This window comes from Nannospalax galili, unplaced genomic scaffold (genome assembly GCF_000622305.1).
Source record: "Nannospalax galili isolate Female #2095 unplaced genomic scaffold, S.galili_v1.0 scaffold1895, whole genome shotgun sequence".
NCBI lineage: Eukaryota > Metazoa > Chordata > Mammalia > Rodentia > Spalacidae > Nannospalax > Nannospalax galili.
The window spans coordinates 576,970-598,144 of NW_008336020.1; the positions used below are offsets into that span (position 1 = coordinate 576,970).

The window sequence follows — 21,175 nt, forward strand, 5'->3', positions numbered from 1 at the left end:
GCACAATAACCTGCAAACATCCAGAGTTAGGATGCAAACTGAAAGCATAGTTGAATATTTCTGACAGTTATTGCCTTTAGATAATGATGTCTACTGTTATTTACGGAAATGAAGAGTAACAAACACAGAAGTAGGAAACAAATTATTGAATATGTTATGATTCTAACTGTGTGTTAACATCACAGTAGTCTGCTCTGAATACTCTCAGTGTGGAGTAGGAATGAAAGAAATCGTTTTTGCAATGAAAACTGACTCCCACAGGCACCTGAAAAAGATGGCTACATTTAAGCTAATTGATATCTATTTCTAGTGGGCTTTACTGGAGAAATGATGTCCTCTTTCTGGGGTGGGTAGGATAATTCTTCATCTTGACATTCAATTTCATTTCTGTAAGATGTAAATGAATGCCCCATTAAATGAGTTCTGTGGTCAGTTAGTATCTACAACAATCTTTTCTCTATTGGAGCCACTTACAATAGGAATACTATTCAACAGAAATGCTGTGCAATAGGAATGTTAGTTCCTAAAAAGAGACCAGACAGAATATAACACAGGACATCATTTTCAGATTGTTAATGCCCAGTTCTTCCAGGGCTATGTCTTAGATTCTCTGTCTACAATATAGAGTTAAGGACAGGAAAGGGAGAAATGGCTTGTGGTGATAAATGAAGAAACTGTTACATTATCTGGATATTCTGACTACTTCATATTTACGTTTTTACAACCATTTAAATAAGAGGTACTTTATTTGTAATAAAATGAGGCAAAATGCAGTTAGGGCATTATATACTACACATAGTGCAGAGTTCTGGTCTCTGGCTCAGATTAATTATGGTCAATAATCTTCATTTCTGAGTCTTAACTTCCCATTTGGTTTCCTTATCTGAAAATGGGCTACTGTGATGAGGATCAGGAAAAGTCATGCAATCTACAAAAGTGAAATGACACCCAAAACTAGGATAATGCTACTTGAAAAAAAATGTGTCTCAGAGACCACCAATCCCAGGACTAGCTAAACAACTTTCAGGTTGGTTATCTGACCCTAGTTAACTGGGTTTAATGTTTCAAATTCCTACTTTACCTCTGCAGACATACTTCACAATTGATTAAAATGTGCATAAGTGACCTAGGCAATCTGTCTTAAAAGTGACTTAGGCAATCTGGGGAACGCTAGAAAGAGAAGGCGTGACCCATGCTGGGTAAAGGCTTTCTAGTATGCATACACTCAGGTCATACATATACCTCAGCAACCCCTCAGTTATCTCCATAAGTAAGCTCAATAAATTCATTGGTTCCCCAGTAAAACATTAATCAAACATTGGCTTGACAGTAGAACCTTAAAAGGGAATAAGCATTGCTTAGCATCCCAGGAAAAGAAGTCTCACAAAAGATGGAAAATTTATTTGATAATGTTATTATTGTCTCATAATTATTTACAAAAAAGAAAATGAAAATGTAAAAGGTGTTAAAAGGACATGGGAATGGAGATATTTTCTAAAATAGAAAAAAATGAGAAAGCCTAAGCAAGTGATGAAGGTCTGTGTAGGTTTGTTATGATATATAAAGGATAGGACAAAAATACTATACACATAATCTTAAAATTTCTATGGTCATAGTATAGTCAACTAGTTTAAGGAACAAAATATAATCTAGTCAAAGTTTATCTGAGGATATTTGGTTTTTTATACAAGCCTTATCTACACAGCACGTGATAATTAAAAGTACCACACTGGTGGAACTAACCTTATTGGATGTTTAACAGCCATAGTTTGAGGCCTATACTAATGTATAGGGACCTAAAGGACAGTTTTTGCCCCTTGCCCTCCAAGGTCAATTAAGTTCCAGGGGACTATGGAACATCTCTCAAAATGTCCTGTAACTGTGGTGAGTCACCTGTCCTCTTGGGAGGTCATGGAGACCCCAGGAGATGGACTTGAACCAGTGTCCAGTCTACAAAGAAGAGGGTCAACTCAGAGGAAGCATCTCATTCATGTTTCCAAGTGAAGCCAGACATGATTGAGCAGGACCTTTGACTTATCTTCACATAGATGGAACTGGTAAAAGAAAGGAGCCAGGAGCTCCTCCCACGCCCATGTGACCCCTGAGGAACAGATCCTCAAATGACTTTAAGTGTAAAAATCAATTGATTTATTTGGGTCAACTGCATGGTCTTAACACCCAAATGGAAAGTATAACCAAAGAGTAAAGTCATCAGTATATTTCTTTAAGAGTTTAAGGGATTACACTTCCCAGACATTAGGTTTAAGTCTATATAAAATGTTATTTAGACAACTATTTCTCATTGATGAGTTTGTTCCTAACCAGAAAGTGCTGTTCAGATGTAAGACTTCAAATCTTGGTCTCCAATACTGTAGTGCCCACCTGCACCTAAGGGAGACAACCAGCTATTGTTCTAAAATGATGGGTAAATTTATTTTCTCCCCCTATCTAGAAGCCTTTGAGAGGGAACTGACACTGATTCTAACCACTGCAACAGCTATCAAAATACCTGAAAGCAAATCCTGAATCCATCACTCTAGAGTCCAGCCTTGGAAGGCAAAAGAGAAATGAGGAGGAACACAATAGAGGGATGCTTTTGGAAGCCCTTGTCAAGAAATTCCAATGAGCTCTCAGATGAACATTTGAAAATTGCCCTGTTCTGACTTTTTTCTAGTTCCCTGTCTAGAACTTGTAATGCTAATTACTCTTGCCTTTCCTTCTCCTTCACATCTCCTATTCACAATTCAAGGAGTTTCTTTTCCCCTTAGAGATAAGAGTTATGCAATTTGGGAATCTTTTAGATAGACCCACTGAAGGGATACTCCAATTGCCTCACCCTGTGTCCTTCCCTGTTCAGCATGGAAGAAGCCAGAGTGGTCTGTGTCCAGATTCCCTAATGGCAATTTGGGTGACCTCTTCAGAGGATGGTGTGATAAGAATAGGAGGTAGGAATTGGCTAGGCAGTTAGGGTAAAAAGACCCCAAAGAAAAGTAGCCAGTTTCTTGGCCGAAAGTCAAAATGTCCTTGGGCCTCTTAGCAACATACTCTATTCCAAAGGCCAAAAACGTTGAAAGTATTTGAGAGCTTGTATCTAACTCTTAAAAGATTTTATGGATACCTCTTCAGAGGACAGAATGTTAGAATAGCCAAAAGTCCCATAAAAATAAATAAATAAATCAAAGAAGAAGAAAGAGTACATGAAGTTATCAGAAAAAAGTGATGGAGATATGGGAGGAGTTGGAGGGGAGAGAGTGGGCATGGATTTGATCAAAACACCTTATGTGCATGTCTGAAATACTCAATAAATTATTTATTTTAAATAGTGATCAGCCCTCTCTTCTTTGTTTAAATTGACAAATACAAAATTTAGGAGAGGGTGACCCACTTATCCCATCAAGAACTTTTGCTTCCGGGGCTAGAGAGATGGCTCAGCAGTTAAGAACACTGACTGTTCTTGCAGAAGACCCTGATTCAAACCACTGCACCCACATGGCAGCTAACAACTGTCTACAACTCCAGTTCCAAGGGATCCAATGGCCTCTTCTGTCCTCAGTGGGCATTGGATGACATGGGTGCACTTACATAATGCAGGCAATACATATAAAATAAAATTAATAATAATAAATATATTTATAAGGCTCTATTAATTTTTTACTGATTTATTCCTATTATAAAATTAATACATTTTAAATCAAAAAGCTTTTAACAGCTGAGACGAATATATGAAAAGTAGTTCCTCCATTTTTTTCTCCTGTTCAATGCTCACTCTCTCTCTCCCTCTCTCTCTCTCTCTCTCTCTCTCTCTCTCTCTCCACACACACACACACACACACACACACACACACCTCCCAAGACTCCCAATTTCTACTCTGCAGGGCTAATCCCTATGAACTGTTTCTTGCAAAATCAAATACTTTAAAAACGGAAAACACTGCAAGGCATTTATGAATTAAAAAATTAAAGAAAAATATAGAATTCTCTCATGCCAGTCAGAGTTGATGAAATCTCAAATTCCCTTGGAACAAAAGAAAGACCCATTGCTGGTTGAGGGAACTGACACAATAGCCAGTAAACGAAGTGCGAAGTGAAGGAGAGGCGGCCTAGAGCAAAGATGGGCTAATGCCTTCAAGGAGCATCACCTCTTCATCACGGTTTCTAACAACTTGATGACGTTCTTCAACACGTTTTAATGATTATCATACCTTCCCCTTCGCAAAGGATTGATTTATTATGGTTTAAATTTAAAGAATACTTGCTTCCCAGTTTAGAGTCAGGCTTAGATTACAGAACACATAAAATCAATGACTCTGTTCTAGGCGTGGAAAACAGTGTTCATTTAAGTGCAAAAAAAATAGTCCTAAGGAAAAATTCCTCACACAGTTCTACACGCTAACTGCTTCCACCACTGCCCACACCATCTCTCCTGTTTCCCACTGCCATCATCAGCACCACCACACTTAACACTTTTATGGCACCCTAAATCCATAAAGTACCATATATATTTATTTTAATTTTCAAGACGATTTTGTCCAACAGAAAAGATGAGCATAGCTTTCAAGTTATAGATGAAAACCCCAGCAGTTAAGAGCAGCAAAGTGATTGGTTCAATGGCATTAAACTACAAAGGGCAGGTCCTTCTCCTCTCACAGAGGTTAAAGAATGCTCTATCCCCAGGTCAAATATCTCTTCTCAAGGCCCAGAATCCACATCTAACCAACTGACTCCACGCCTGCAGTTCAAAGTCCCAAACGCAGTTAGACTCAGTTTCCAGACTGAATCCATAATATTGTCCCATGGCCTTTTTCCTCTTTCCAGATTCTTTCCCCAGTGAAGGGTGTGATTGTCCTTTCAGTTGTTTAAGCCAAAAATATAAGCATCCACCTTATCCCCTCAACATGTTTTCTCAACATGCATACATATTCTGTCACGACATCCTATAGATTCTTATAGCTAGTTCTCAAATCTGTCTGCTTCTCCTTGTCTCATTGTGGTCATTACAGGTCCAGACCCCACAATTTCATATTGCAGTCATTTCTGTGCATGAATTCTGCCTTTCTCTCATGTCCACTCCACCCAATATCCACACTATAACCAGAGTGATCAGGTAATTCCTCTGTTTAAAATCTTTTATTGGCTGCCCAGCTGCTCTGGTTTAAATGTTTTGTCCTAGCCCAAACTGATTTTAAATTTTAATTGCCAGTGTAACAGTGTTGAGAGATGGGCCTTTCAGTGATTGTGTCATCCTGGAAGTTCTGCATTCAGAAAGGAATTAATGTAGTTCTTGAGAAGGCGGTTAGTTACCATGAGCATGAGCTGTTGTAAAGTGTCTGGACCCTTTCATCCCCCATCTCTTCCACATGTACTGACTTGCCAGTCTGTTTTGTTTTTCTGCATTATTAGGCAATGGGTAAAGCTCACCAGACCTAGATGGCTGATTTTGAGCCTCCCATCTTTCAGAGCTATAGCTAAATAAACATCTTCTTTACAAACTGCCCAGTCTTAAACATTTTGCTATAGTAACAGAAATTGTGTCAAGACATTAGTGCTTTTTTAGGTAAAGACAAGAATCCTCAGCGTGCCCAATAATGGCCAGTATAACCTCACAGAACCAGATACCTGACCATATCCTTTCGCATTCATTACATGGGGGTGTATTTCATTTAGTCCAGGGCCACCAACACCTTCTCTCTTTAGAGTCTTGGCACTATATGTTCCATGTGTTCTGAAATGCCTGTGCTCTGTCACAAACTGTGACTGTCACTAACTTATTTGCCAGCTCCAATGCCATTTCCTCGGGGAAGAAGTCCTTCCTGACTGGAAGCTTTATATCATTCATACGTGTGTGTTTGTTTTCTTACTTTCTTTTGCTACTTCCCTAACCTCAAAAGCTCTATGACGTCTTCCCGCTATCGCATCCCCCAGTACCGAGCACAAGGCCTGCCACCTATTAAGCACTCAGCACATATTAGAGTCACTTTCAGACCTACTGACCCCAGACTTTATGCACAGAATTTCTCCTACTCTCCAATATAGGGGCCCAAGTGCCAAGATCATTAAATGAAAACGAGTAAGTTATTTTAGCTTGGAAACTTTTTAGCTTGGAAACTAAAGTGTGGAAATGAAATTCTGAGAGAACATGGCAGATTTCAGCTCTGTCAAAGGTTTATGATTTTAAATGGTTAATAGTCAAATAGGCAGGAATATTGGCTTTCTCCATTTAGAACTAAAAGTAGGATTCATTTGACTTTCATTTTTTTAATTTTTTGAGACAATCTCACTCTGTAGACCAGGCTAGGCTAGAATTTACTGTGTATCCCACCTGGTCTCAAATTTGCTGTGCTTCTCCTGCCCCAGCTTCCCAAGTTCTGGGATTACACGTGAGCCACCAAGCCATGCAGGATTTACTTTTTAAAATAATGGCATGACATATTTCACAGCTTCTTTATTATATGCTACTTGTGATGGGGTGTGTTAGAGTGAGGTATTCAGCTTGAAAAGAATTATACCACAATTTTAAAAATCCATTTTAATTCAAGTACCTCAGACAGCAGGATCATGAGTTTAAAGCTAGACTGGTTTACATAGTAAGTTCAAGGCCAGAGTAGGGTATACAGTAAGACTCCTCTTCAAAAAAAGGATAATTCTAATGCCAAAGTGAATAAAATGTATTTTAAAAAAATATTTATTATTTTTATTTTATGTGTATGAGTGCACTCATGTTGTGCTATGCTGCGGAGGTCAGAAGAGGGCTTAGGATTCCTCTGGAACTGGAGTTAAGGATGGTTCGTAGCCACCATGTGGGTGCCAGGAATCGAACCCAGGTCTTCTGCAAGAGCAGTCAGTGCTCTTACCTGTTGAGCCATCTCTCCAACCCCTAAAATGTATTTTTATTTAAAAATTTGGAAGTATTCTCTAGGGTCATGATTAATAAATTAAGCATTTATTTATTAGTCTACTCTCAGTGTAGGAAATACTAGGTAACAGAAAAATCCATTTGGCTAAATGCTGATTGGTGTTTCCGTGACTAGAATTGGGAAAACTGGGCAGATACTGGACATGCTGAGCCAAGGGAAAGCAGTTCATGGCATTCCTTTCTGTCCTGTCCTCTGAAGGTTGCCACACAGTGCTATCCCATCTACACTGCTGAAGTCATCAGGATTTTGGTTACTGCCAAACTGTCTGCTTTGTCAGTCTTATGACATGGGGAAAACTTATCTTGGCAATGTGAAAATCTCCATTTTAAGAATCATTTCCAAAACCAAACATTTCACTTTCTGAATATAAAGACCCTATTGCGTTATATATATAACCTTTCTTGGAATCCTGTCTGATTAGCATAAGACCTGTGCTAGTTCTATGTCCTTCAGACAAAAGTTTTCTCCCAGTGTCCTATGAACTAGTGTCAATGAATGGAGAGACTCTCCCAAATGCCAGCATATCTCTTTGGTATCTAGTGAAAGGAAACAATCTCCATTCATCGCCTTCTTCTCTCCTCTGTTTTATTTCATATAAGTTTACTAAAGACCTGCTTTGCACCAGGCACCATTTTAATCTCTGGGGATAGCAGTGAAAAAAGAAGGCAGAAAACGACCTTATGAACATATATATATATATACTTTGAAAATATTTTTATTTATTGTTTTTATTTGATATGTATGAATGTTTTGCCTGCATGTATGTGAGTGCACCCGTGTCATGCAATGCCGCGGAGGTCAGAAGAGGGCTTCAGATTCTCCTGGAACTGGAGTTAAGGATGGTGCGTAGCCACCATGTGGGTGCTGGGAATTGAACCCGGGCCCTCTGCAAGAGCAGCCAGTGCTCTTAACCACCGAGCCATCTCTCTAGCCCGCATGAACTTGTATTTTTGTATGTGCTTTATAAATGGGAATGTGGAATGGGACAGTGCAGATGTTAGTGTCCTGGAGGGATAGTCACATAGTCACATATTCCTGAATTTTAAAATCTTCCTCCTTGGTTGAAATGTTAGTTAAAAAAAAAAATTGCTTTTAAACATTGGTGATTTATTCCACATTAAAAAAAATGGGGATTTTTTTTCACTTATAGAAGTTTTATTGTCAGAACATGTATTTGATTTTTTAAAAAATGTCCTTCCAATTATTAATAATATACAACTCTGGAAAAGAGTTAAATTATATTTTTAACAGAAAAAAATGCAATTATCTATTCTTTGAGGAGCTTATACATGAAAACAAGACTCTTCTGATACTTTGAGTCAGAAGCATTGAGTTTCATTGATTTAGAAAACAAATTACTGGATTACAATCAAAGGTTGGGAGAAAGATCATCACAGTTTTCAGATTTTGTCTCATGTTTGAAAAGATTAGATCTGCTACAGCCTTTCTTCTAAGATGGATGGGGTAGGATTCTTTTTTAAAAATATTTTATTTAGGGGCTAGAGAGATGGCTCAGTGGTTAAGAGTACTGGCTGTTCTTACAGAAGACCTGGGTTTGATTCCCACTACCCATATGGTGGCTTACAACCATCTGAAACTCCAGTTCCAGAGGATTCCTGATGCCCTCTTCTCTCTTCAAATTTAGAAAAAACCAAATCTGAGAATTTATAAAATATTTTTCAAACATGGTTACAAATAACATTGTTAATGAGTGACTCCCAGCATGATGTACATCAAAACCCAATGCTGCATATTCATTATGTTTGTTTCTTCAGTGGCCTTTTCCAAGTCTCCCTAAGAAAACTTTTGAGAACAGGGCGTACTTTACAGAGTGCTTGGTGCAGATGGAGGTTCTTTTTTTTTTTTTTAAGGTCTTTTTGAGATAGGGTCTCCCTGTAGCCTCAGCTGGCCTGGAACTCACTTTGTAGACCAGGCTGGCCTTGAACTCATAAAGATTTGCTTCTGTCTGACTCCTAAGTGCTGGGATCAAAGGTGTTCACCACCATGACCAGCGTAGAGGGAGGTTCTTAATTCAACTGTTGATTGAAATAAAACATTGTGTTCAGATGAGCGATAAAGTTGAATTCCAAACTGGCAAGGTCAATGAACCCTTCCATAGTTTTTAAGAAATAAAGGAATAGCTATGCTTCTGGCCTTTAGCAATCATGTGGGACATTGAATAACTTAAGTGTATTGATTAATTGTAGAATGAAGTTTGTTCTTGTGTTATTTATTTACTTATTGCTGTTTTTAAGAGAGGGTCTTGTTATGTAGCCCAGGCTGGCATCAAACTCGTGGTTATCCTCCTGCCTCAGCTTCCAGAGTGATGAGATTATAAGCATGAGCCCAATTTCTTCATTTTTAAAAAGCTTTATTTTTAATCGGGCATGGTGGTACACACTTTTAATCCTAGCACTCAAGAGGCAGAGGTACACAGATCTCTGTGAGATTGTGGTTAGTCTGGTATGCATAACAAGAGTTTCAGAGTAGCTAGGGCAACAGGGAAATCCTGTCTCAAAATTCAACAAAAAAATTTTCTGCTTGACAACTGCATACACGTACAGAAGGTGTGGTGATCCTGTCCACCATTCCCCTCTCTTATCCCTCTACCGTTTGGGCTCCTTTTCCCATTATTCCTCCAACCACCACCACGTCTTTTTAACTTATGGGTTTTATAAGCATTCAGTAGCATGTATTATATGTATTTTTATTGATTTTTCTGAATTTCTTTCTTAAATAGAACCAAATTCATTTTGTTGTAATAATATATACATTAAAATAGTCATAAATGTAATAAAATATATTTAATTAGTGTGAACAACTTATATAATCCAGTTCATCATGTACATTTTATGAGTACTTCCAGAAATGGAGAAACGGAGGAGTAAGCAGTCCTCTAACCTTACATGAACTGTTTTTTTCAGAGTCTGAACAATAGAGTTGATATTGGGAATGAGAGAAATTAAATGATACATAGTTTGTAGAAATGTCTACTAGTGATGAATGGAAAACATTCCTGTCTAAATGACATATTGTTCCCGTAGATCAACTTTTGCATCAGACTGTTCAGGCTCAGCTTTTCTATGAGATCCTGGGCAATATACTTGCTCTTCCTAAACTTCACTTTCTGGATTTGAAAGAGGAATAACAACACTCAATATATAGCTAACGTTGGGGTCAAATGGATAACAGATGAGAATGTGATGGGACATGATAAACTCTACAGACGAACCTATTATCATTGGTAGAATTTCCTCCCCACAGATTTTAGAGCATGATATAGTTACCTTATTGGCTGGGATAATGCTTTTGACATTGTAGTAGAAGCCAAAATAAACCATGTTGAAAATTCCATGACGTCCCAAAGTCGCCGTAAGTCCTTTGTTGAGGCCCCGGAGTCCCAAGCCTTCTTTCTTAATAATTTGTCTTGCATAAGCCAAAGTGGATGGCTGCTGCATGAGAGAAGCAAAGCCAGAGACATCACCTTTGGGGTGGTGGAACAGAGCAAATCACCACAGTAACTTGCTTTCAAGCTAGAATTACTAGGAACTATTTTCCCAAACATGAATAATCATGCTTTTATCTGTGTTTTCAAAAGTTAGAATTCCCCACTCCCCCCAATACTTTATGCATAACAATAGACTTCATAAGGAATTGTTGGCAAAGGAAAAGCATCTTTAGTGGAGTTGATGAAACTTATGTCATATAATAATTATCATCACTTTCAACATGTAAATAATTGTATCGAATTCTGGATTAGCCACTCTAAAGGAGGGATTAGCCATACAGATATGTTAGTAATCCATCACTACATGTCATCAGAAAGGAATTTATGTTGGCTCTTCAATGCAGCATGCTTACTTTTCTAATGATGTCAAGCTAATGTTAAAATTGGTCTCAAATTCATTGCCTCAATGATTTAAACTCCCGCTGCACTAGAAACTGACCATGGATAAACAGCTGTTTATTATGCATCTCTTCACAAAGGTGAGCAATCAGTGTGTGGACCACTTGCTGTGATAGTTTATCAACCAATGGTATTGGAAGTACTAGATTACCTTTATTTATTCTTTTCCAGCACTCTGGTTGATTACCTAAGGTTGAAATACCTTGACTGCTGGAATCCATTCTGTGGCTGCCTTTAGAGCTCCCTAATGAGTTCACTGCATTGACAATTCATCACAATACAATTACAACCATTCACATGAAGTTTTAAAAATGTATGAGTGATTGTTTCCTCTTTGCAGGTACTGCACAGAGGATAGCTTTCTCTCATGTTTTGACTGACTCACAAAAAGGGGGAAATGTTCAGTGCCTAAGTTCTTCCCATGAGGCAAACACCACGTGACCTTTATTTGGTGTTTGCTCGGGCAGGTTGCTAGAATGACCACAGCAGTCTGATGTGCTTTCAAAATCAAAGTATTCTCTTATCACATGCAATTCAAATCACGTCAGTAGAAGAGAAAGGAAGAAATTTAACCCATGCCTTTCATACAACTCATAATTGTGTTATGTGATTAACAATATATTTAGCATATTCTCATAGTAAATACCATTGTTTTTCTGATAAAAATTTTAAAAATTCAAACTAGCTATGAGTCTACACTTAGTTTTATCATTTTTATTTAAGAGTAGTTACAAAAAGTTATCTTAAGCTGAAGGAAGCCTTCTTTATAATGTGAAAATACCATGTAAGAGTGTATCTTGAAGTAACAGAAGACATCTCAGACAGGCACTCAGCAAATTCTCACAGTTTATTAAAGTTTGTTTTACAGTGTGGGACTTCTTCATGTGTGCTTTGGTATGCTAACTACAAACCCAAATTAGTTTTCCAAAGCAACGAGGGCAAGGTGTACACAAGATTCTGTCTGTTGGAAAGCCCGGGAGGTGATAAGCAAACTACATACACATTGCCTCCTTGGTCTGAGGAAGGCAGTGTAGAGGCGGGGAAGGAAAGGAGGTATTTCACTGAGCGGGGAAGAGTATGGTGAAAGTAGGGTGTCTGGGCACAGACTGACCCAGGTAGGGATATTCTCTCCCTCTCTATCTTCCCTCATCTAAGGTCCCAAGGGAGGGCAGGAGGGCATTCCGAGGACATCGAGGGTCTACACAATGGACATTCTTTAATTTTTATTTATTTATTTAGTTATTATTTTTATTTTATGTGTATGAGTGTTTTGCCTGGAAGTAAGTGTACCACATGCATGTAGTGCCCATGGAGGCCAAAAGAGGGCATCAGATCCCATGGAAATAGAGTTACAGAAAGTTGTTAGCTGCCATGTGGGTGCTAGGCACCAAACTCTGGTCCTCTCCAAGAGCAGCAAGTACCCTTAACTACTGAGCCATCTCTTCAGCCCCTCACTGGGCATTCTTGAAAATGCCAATACCAATACTATCCTGCCTCAAAAGAGTCTAGAGGTGTTTCTACTGTTTAGAAACTATAGTTTTCTGAATCATTAGAACTGAGATGACTGAAGCGAAACAGCAGTTTGGATAGCATCTTTTCTCATCATCTTAAAACATGATCTATGCCGGGCGTGGTGGCGCACGCCTTTAATCCCAGCACTCGGGAGGCAGAGGCAGGTGGATCTCTGTGAGTTCAAGGCCAGCCTGGTCTACATAGTGAGTTCCAGGACAGCTGGGGCTACAGGGAGACCCTGTCTCCAAAAGAGTTAAAAAAAAAAAAAGTGATCTAGTGAGACATTCACAGGGTGTTCGTTGATCGATTATTCTATGGGTTTCACTGGCATGGTGCTGGGTGGATATAAGAAACTGTGACTCATAGATTTTTCACCCATGCTTTGTTGCATTTGAACTGTAATTGTCAATAATTAAGTACATCAGAAGGAAATAGACTAGGAGCTGGAGTCAGACAGCTTCAGGTTTGAGCCTCAGCAATACCATTTACTAACTTTGGCAAATATTTTATTCTCTCTGATTTACCTTCATGTCATTTACTTGTAAATAAGAATAATAAAATCTTACTTATGGGATTGTTGTCAAGAAAATAAGTCAACCACTTAGTCACCGTATATTTACTTGTATACGGTAATGGCAATCACTGCTGACAATCAGAAGAGTTATAATAACAAATAGAAAATATGAATTCTTCAAGAGTTTGAGGCAGCAGCAAGATGGAGCTGATCTGAGGGAGAAGAAGGTATACTTAATGAGTTTCTTCTCGCTCCTTCTGGCTGCCCTCCCCTTTCCCCAGATAAAGTCCACCAGAAATGCATGCAGAATGTAAGATAACAGATCTTCCCTGAGGCCCAACCAAATGCAACCTCTCCAGGCCTGGTGCCTCACTTCAGTGCCCTGCCCGCAACCTCTCCAGGCCTGGTGCCTCACTTCAGTGCCCTGCCTATGCTCCTTTCTGCCGCAGATCCTACAAATGGGCCTCTTTCCTATCCCTCAGGGCTACTATCTTTGGTAAGAACTCTCCACTTGGCAAATGATTAGGAAGTAAGGATCACTGGGAGAGAAAGTTTGGACTGGAGAAGCGTACAAGCAGAGCTTCTACCACATACCTGTAGGGAACACGTTCATGTATGTTATCAGGAAACTGGAACACAGACAGTACTCACCAGACTTACCCTTATCTTAAATGCTCTATACATTATGTAATTGTGTTACCCCATTTAACAGATGAGGAAACTAAGGCTTAGAAGTTACTTGTCCAAGACCTCAGTGTAGGTGGTAATGTCAGAACTCAAACTGAGACCTCTGAACACTCTACCCAGTTCTGCTATCCCATATGTTAACTTGAGTCTCTCAACAACCCTGTAGGGTGGACAGCAAGTACTGTACATCATCATGTTTCATTCTTGTTGAGTGGGGGAGGAGTGAGGAAGCGAAGGAGAGCCAAACAATGTTCCCAGTGTGAATGCCGAAGACAACTGACTTACCCCGAATTCTTCATCTAAACCAGTGCTGTTCTTTTCATGCTCATTCTTATAATAAATGATTAGATCTGCAGAGTTCAGTAAGCTGGCCAAGGCAAGTAACAGACACATAACAATACATCTATGTTTTTTTGGCAATCTGGAGTTTTTGGAAACAGAGAAATCAGAATTCCAAGACTTTACAAAAATTGGAAGTATGATAGACTCTATTTTGCTTCATTCAGGGATCTTGTGTCACACACATGTAAGCAAATATTCAATTAGAAAGTCAAAACACAACTTCCACTAGGATGCTTAAATAGTAAAATGTAGAACATTTTGACTAGATCTCTGTAAACACAAGGAATTTTACTAAACTTATTTGATTACTGGGCTTCCATTTCAAAACAAAATGGTGACTGATTAGCATCACCAGCCAAATGATTCCAACATTATCCAACCCAGCATAGGTCAATTTCTTTGTGAAATTTAGATTCACTCCAATTTTCATATTTAGTTTCCAACTGTGGGCCAAACTGCATTCTAACTTTCCTCAACACACCTTTCCCCAATGGCCTCAGCGCTGCCAGCCAGGAGAACCAATGGAGTGGGAGACAGGCCGGTCAGGAGGGCACGCTTCTCTCACCAACGGTTCACAGAAGTCTCCAGTTCACCAGGACCTGACAGTGCTTCCACTTGAAGTAATTAAAAGCCTATCCTTCCCTTCCTTCTTTTCTTCTTTTTCTTTTTTTAAGAGGTTGTTAAGACAGTGTCTCAGACTGCAGCCCAAGTTGACCTGGAATTCACTATGTATCCTAGGCCAGCCTTGAACTCACAGCAATCCTCCAGGAGGCTCTTCAGTCCTGAGGTTACAGGCACGAGTAGGCCCAAAGTCTTCTTTAATTTTGACTTCAGTTATTGCCAAATGCTAATGTTCTTTCATACATATATTGAGTGTCTATAGCCCATACACTATGCTAATAAAGGTCTAGTACAGTGCTTTGCTCATATTCTAGAAATGGAATACATATATTTTGCTTTGGCTTTTATTTGGAGAGCTAGGTTGACATTTTTTGCATATACCCATCAAAGGGTTCCACAAGGGTTATGGAATACAAAATAAATTTTCTATTTAAACAGTCCTCAAGAGGTTTGATCAAAAGAGAACCTCAGTGAACTAAACCAAAACACAGAAAATATTGCATGATCTAATGAAGTCTAAAACCAAAACCAAAACCAAAAGGTCAAATAGACAAGAGATGAAGAATAAAGCCAGGATGACCAGGAGGGGGAAGGGGATAGGAAGCCAGAGACTGTAGGTCAAAAGATACGGCGTGCAGGTGTATAGGAGGAATAAACCAGCCATCTGAGGCCCAGTATGAGCATCACAGTTAATGAAGTTGTATTGTGCCGGGAGTTTTGTTAAATAAGTCTATTTTGGTTGTTCTTGTCATACAAGAAGTAACCATGTAAGATGATACATGAATTTTCTTCAGTATAGTCACCATTGCATTTCATTAAATATTTATTTTATTTTTATTTATGCATATGTGTGTGTGCCTGTATGTTTGTTTGTGCCTGTGGTGCCAGAAGGGCATTGATCCTCTGGCACTAAAGTTATAGGCAGTTGTGAGCCATCTGATATGGGTGCTAGGAGCTGAACTCCAGTCCTCTGGAAGGTAAGAAAGTGCTCCTAACTGCTGAGACATCTCTATAACCCTGTATCTTTTTTATTATCTATATGTATTCCAAAGAATTATCTTGGAAATCTCAAACACACACAATAACATTTATTCAAATAACAAATTTTAAAAGTGCAAAGAACACACACACACACACACACACACACACAAAGAGAAAAAGGTCTTTCGCCTAAACAGTACTCCCAGGTGCCACTCTGGGGCACTGATTCCTTCTTCTCTGAGAGCCCAGTACTACTAACACATCACTAAGATGACTTATGGCAGCCTGAGCTATTTTTTCTGGAGTAGTTCCATTCAACTACTGACCATAGTTGGCTCTGATTAGCTTGTGAGATCACAGGCAGAGGTTTTAGGCATTGTTCCCTGGATAAATAGCCATCAGAGTGTGGCCAATAGTTCAGGCCTCTGGTGGATCTAGATTTCTCCATCTCTAAGGCCAAGGAAGAGCTCTAAGCTCACCAAGTCAAAGGACAGCACACTTCACGTGTGTTCCTTGACCTGCTTCCGATGGCAAGATGAATGGTATTGCATTTTAATGCCAAGGGAGCATTGCTGTTGCACTGGATTTCATCATGTGGCTGGAAAGCAAAGTGGAAAGAACGATAACCCACGGGATCAAGGATCTATATGAGTGGACCCTCAGAGAATACTGCTTTGTTAAGGGGAAGCCTAGTTGATACATTTAAATAGGAAAATATGTTGGCTCTTTAGGAGGGAGATGATCATCTATAATTTTCATTACTTAAATGAAGTCTTGAAGTATTTTCATAAATTTGAAAAAAGGAAAAAAGAAAAACTTTCCTTTCATTTGAGAATAAAATGTAAGTGAAAGGAATTGGGCTTAAAACACACATTTATTTTAGCTTAGATATTTCACTGATTCATTATTAAAGTTTATTTTAATAGGGCGTGGTTATGAACAAAAAGACACTCCAAATGCAGTTACATTCCATTTTGAGTTTGCTTTAGATGAACAGATCTGTGACTGGAGGATAATCTGATGTCAACAAACCCTCCCAGATGCTGAGCCACAAAGCTATGTCAACACCAAGCTGCTGTCCAGTAATCGCTCATGAGGGAGCATGCCTGCGGTACACTATGCCATCCCCGCACTGCTGGCAGAGCATGAAGGGAGATGACGGTGATGTGGATGGGGGCTCCCACCAGAGGAGGCTGGCTTCATCAAAGCTCCAGAGATACTTTCTCTGGACTTTCCTCGAGCTTCTTGGTTATTCGGGTTTATTTATTACAACAAAAGCAGCATGGTTAATCGGTTCCTTAGGACTACTAACATAAGGGGTCTTATTTTCCCTCTTACAAATAGGAACAAAGCCCCAACTCTACAGAAATACTGGGTGTAGGCACTGGAAAGTGGATCAGTTCACATGGTGACCTGCAGTGTGATTAGAGAAAGTGGTGGAAGAAGTGGTCAATGGTCTTTTCTTTCTTTAGTTCTGTTTTTCTTGATTTGTGAAAAACAATATATATTACTTTATTAATTTATAAATGTTTAGAACACATTTTAAAATATTAAGTAAGGGGCCGGAGAGATGGCTCAGCCGTTAAGAGCACTGTCTGCTCTTGCAGAGGACCTGGGCTTGGTTCCCAGTACCCAGGGGCTCCGATGCGATGCCCTCTTCTGACATCCATGGGTATTGCATCACATGGGTACACTTACATACATGTAGGCAGTACACTCATACACATAAAAAATAAAATATTAGGAGGGAAAAAACATGCAAGACATCTCGCAGCTTCTGGCACATAGATGTTCTGTAAATGGGAGTTATCACCACTACTTCAAAGTCTTGCTTTTTGAAAGCAAAAATCGAGTTCCTGGCACAACGGAGTGGAAGACTGAAGTCTATTTTCTATAAATGATAATAGAGAGGCAACTTGGCTGCTCCTTTAGGCATTGTTGAAAGGTAACTATAGGAATGGATTCATAGGCATAATTCTTTCTGCCCTTAAGCATCATAGGCTGAAAAGAACTTAGTGCTGAACAGTTGCCAGGCAGTTTCACATGGTAATGCAAGAAAAATCTGAACTTGATACATCATCATGAACATCGACAATGCTGGATTTCCATACTCTGTGCACACAGTCATACACTCATTCTCCATGTAACCCAACTTCTTTTATCTTTCTCTTTTTAAAAAAAAAAGTTATTATTTTTATTTTATGCATATGAGTATATTGCCTGCATGTGTGCAAGTGTACCAGTGCCACGCAATGCCCATGGAGGTCAAAGGAAGGTGTCGGATCCCCTGGAACTGAAGTTATGGACAGTTGTTAGTTGCCATGTGGGTGCTGGAAATCGAACCCAGGTCCTCTGTAAGAGCAGTCGGTGCTCTTAACCGCTGGGCCATCAGTCCAGCCCTGCCTTTCTTCTTTCTTGAAAGAGCTGATCACAAAATATATATTCTACTTATGTTGACCCTAATGTAATTAAGTTCAATAAAACATTTGCTGATTATCTATAGAGAAAGTAATCACTAAGCTTTGTGATATTACATGTGATCTAATTGGTCTCTGTTAGATTATTAAGCTTCCAGAATGAAGTATGAGGGACTATATTTAGCAGTGTTATCCAAAAACCACAAGCTAACCTTGAACTAATTAAAAAATTATCTTTAAAGATTCACCATCAATTACCCATTTACGATCTGTTCATCAAGCCTTAAAATTATAATTATACATCAAGTAGGTAGGAGACTAATTATTCCTTTTTTGGGTTGGACATCTTTAAAGACTAAATAAAGGCAAAACAGGCCTTTTCCGTTTTCTAAAGGTTTAGTTTAATATTTTGGGGTGAGAATGATTATGTTCCTGTGTAATGAAGACAAAAATGACAGAGTAGAAGGAAAACCTGTGTCCCAGCCACACATCAGAGGCAAATCCTATAGACCTCAAGGGAAGGAAAATAACCCTTTAGCCAAATAATAACTTTGAAGTAGATTTCAAAGCAGAGAAAAACTGGGAAACAATTCATACAGGATTTTGCTCCTGGGGAGAAAGTCACATTTTCCAGGCTAGCAGAGAGCATGCCAAACACTGCTTAGCTTAGCACAAGCGATAGGGGTATCTAATTCTTGTAAACATACAAATAAAATCAATACATCCAAGTAGAGGAGAGAAAGGTACAAAGGACAAGCTACAAAGTCTCACTTTTGGCAAGACTGGATGACAACACATCTCCAATACAGAAATCCTCAGGCAAGTTTAGTTCTAAGCCAAAGAGATTACAAACCAGAATAACCCTTTACTTGGGTTTAACTTGAAGGACAGGGGGAAATTTGGGTCTATTTCGATTTTATCTGAATATGTTTTTACACCCACTGAACCAAACCAGAGCATGACAAACTGTGATTACTTTGCTCCCCGCAGAAAGTCAAGCATATTTAAATTAGAGACCAGTTTTCTTTACTTGCTGCGAATTTTAAGATGCTGGTCAAGGTTCTGGCACTGGGATTGCTGGAAGTGTGGCAGGAATTATAGTCTAAATGATATGGTGGAAATTAACAGAGCGGCGACAGGACAAGCACACCTGGCGAAATATTTTATACACAAGCCATAAGAATATGAGGCCTACTTTATCAGGAACCAAAACAACCACAATTTCCTTTACATTTCTGGAATAGTTTATGGTTGAACTGGGTGGGAAGGCATATTTCGTGGGTAACATACTTCTGACTGGCTAAAGAATCTGTTAGACTGCAGAGGACAACCAGGGCAGCTGGAACGGGCACAGTATCTGCCCTGCCTGAGGGTCTGTTGAGAATAGCACTAGTTCTCATCACTGAGCTGTCAGGAACATCGCAAAGTGATTTTGCTTTCGGCCAGCACTGCGGTTGGACTTCAGGTAGGTGGCCCTTAGCCCTGGACCCCATGCTTCAGAGAGACGTATTCCAGCCGTTTGTTAGTGATGCCCTCCAACCATGGCCAAGAGAACATTCACCTGCACCCCATACCGCCTTCAAGACTACGTTTTGTGCTCTGGAGACTGTGGAAGTCCTAAACGCTCCGTTTTCAGCACTCTGCCATTGCTTAGAAGATGCTAAGCGTAGTAGCAAGTGTACATGCCCTGCTGTTTTCTTAGGCTCTCTTCCACTGCAGCAGAGTCCCTCACAGCTGTGGGAACTTGGAAAATTTCATGTTCAAAAGATCACATTGATTCACCACCTCAGGCTGAGGAAGTAGGAAAACTCAAAATAACCTGTGTTGGATTCCACGGCAGTTCAATCAAGACGTGAGGGCAGCAAGGCACGTAAACTGCGTGGGAAACACACAGTTGGTAGGACAAGAGCGACCTGGCTGCAGCGCAAAGCCGCTCTGCTTTCCTTAGGGGCGTTGAGGCAGCTGGCCCTTCTGCCTGTAGCCCACATACCTGCGCTCCACCACGACTGGTAGGTGCAAGGACTGAAAAGGAGCTCAGCTGTTTACGAACCCGCCTCGTGAAGTGACTACCAAGGCGTGATGAGAATCCATGTTCGCATGCACTATTCCACAGGATGAATATCTTGATTGTGAAAGAATTCTTCCCAAGCGACCTCAGATGCCAGCTTCATCTCTAATTTGCGCTGCTATTCACAGCGAACAGACTGAGATACTACTGTGTATGACAGTGGACCTGCACTGGAATTCAAAGACCTTGTTAACAGGCTTGAAAACAGGCTGCTCCAGCCTTGGTGAAAGTTTAGGCTCATCAGTCCTCTTCTTTCTTAATTCTTGTTATGGCTGAATACTATTCCATTTTGAATATGTGTGTCATCATTTCTTTATTCATTGGTTGATGGACACAGGTTGATTTTATGAATAATGTAGAAATTAAGATGTTTCTTTGACATACTGTTTCATTTTCATTAAAAATATGCTTATTATGAAAATTGTTGGATAAAATGATAATTCTGCTTTTAACTTCTGAGGAAATTCTATAGTACAGTTAGATAGAAAGAATAAATTCTAGTTTTCTGTTGCATAATAGGGAGACTATGTAAACAATATTGGATTCAATATTTCAAAATTGTTAAAAGAGGATTTTGAATGTTTGTATCACAATAAATGCTAAATACATGACATTGTATGCATGCTAAATAACCTGATTTGACTATTATGCCATGTATGTATATATTGAAATATTACATTGTATTCCATAAATCTGTACAATTAGATATCAGTTATAAACAAAGTAAGTAAAGTGAAGTAACAAGAATTCAGTCTGTGTTCTAGTTTGCTTTTTTACTGTTGTGATAAAACACTCTGATCAAAAACAACTTGGGGAGGGAAGGGTTTATTTTATCTTATATCTCCAAGTGACAGTCCATCACTGAGGGAGGCCAGGGCAGGAACTCAAGGTGGGAACCTGGAAGCAGGAACTGAAACACAGACCATGGAGGACCACTGTTTACTGGTTTGCATCCCCTGGCTTGCTATAAGTTACTTTTCTTATACAGCGCAGAGCTATCCGCCTAGGGACAACACCACCCAGAGTTGGCTGGGCCCCCTACATCAATTAACAATTAAGAAAGTGTCTCACAGATAGGCCCACAAGCTAGCCTGATGGTAGCAGTTTCCTCAGCTGAGGTTCCTTTTCCCCAAGTGACTCAGTTTGTATCAAGTTGACAAAAACTAAGCAGCAGAGTCTAGATGGTGCTGGTGGCCTACAGGGGACAAGAGG

The 21,175-nt window shown here is 39.5% G+C and overlaps 1 protein-coding gene across 4 annotated transcripts in view; it reads right to left on the bottom strand.

Moving 5' to 3' along the window:
- The window catches only part of Slc25a21 (solute carrier family 25 member 21), a 221,830-nt gene that overhangs the window by 16,973 nt on the left and 183,682 nt on the right, over positions 1-21,175 (bottom strand). For all 4 annotated transcript variants that reach the window (XM_008830823.3, XM_008830827.3, XM_008830824.3 and 1 more), the window contains one exon: positions 10,202-10,366. In XM_008830823.3, the coding sequence (XP_008829045.1) occupies positions 10,202-10,366 (165 nt within the window). The remainder of the gene's footprint in view (positions 1-10,201; positions 10,367-21,175) is intronic.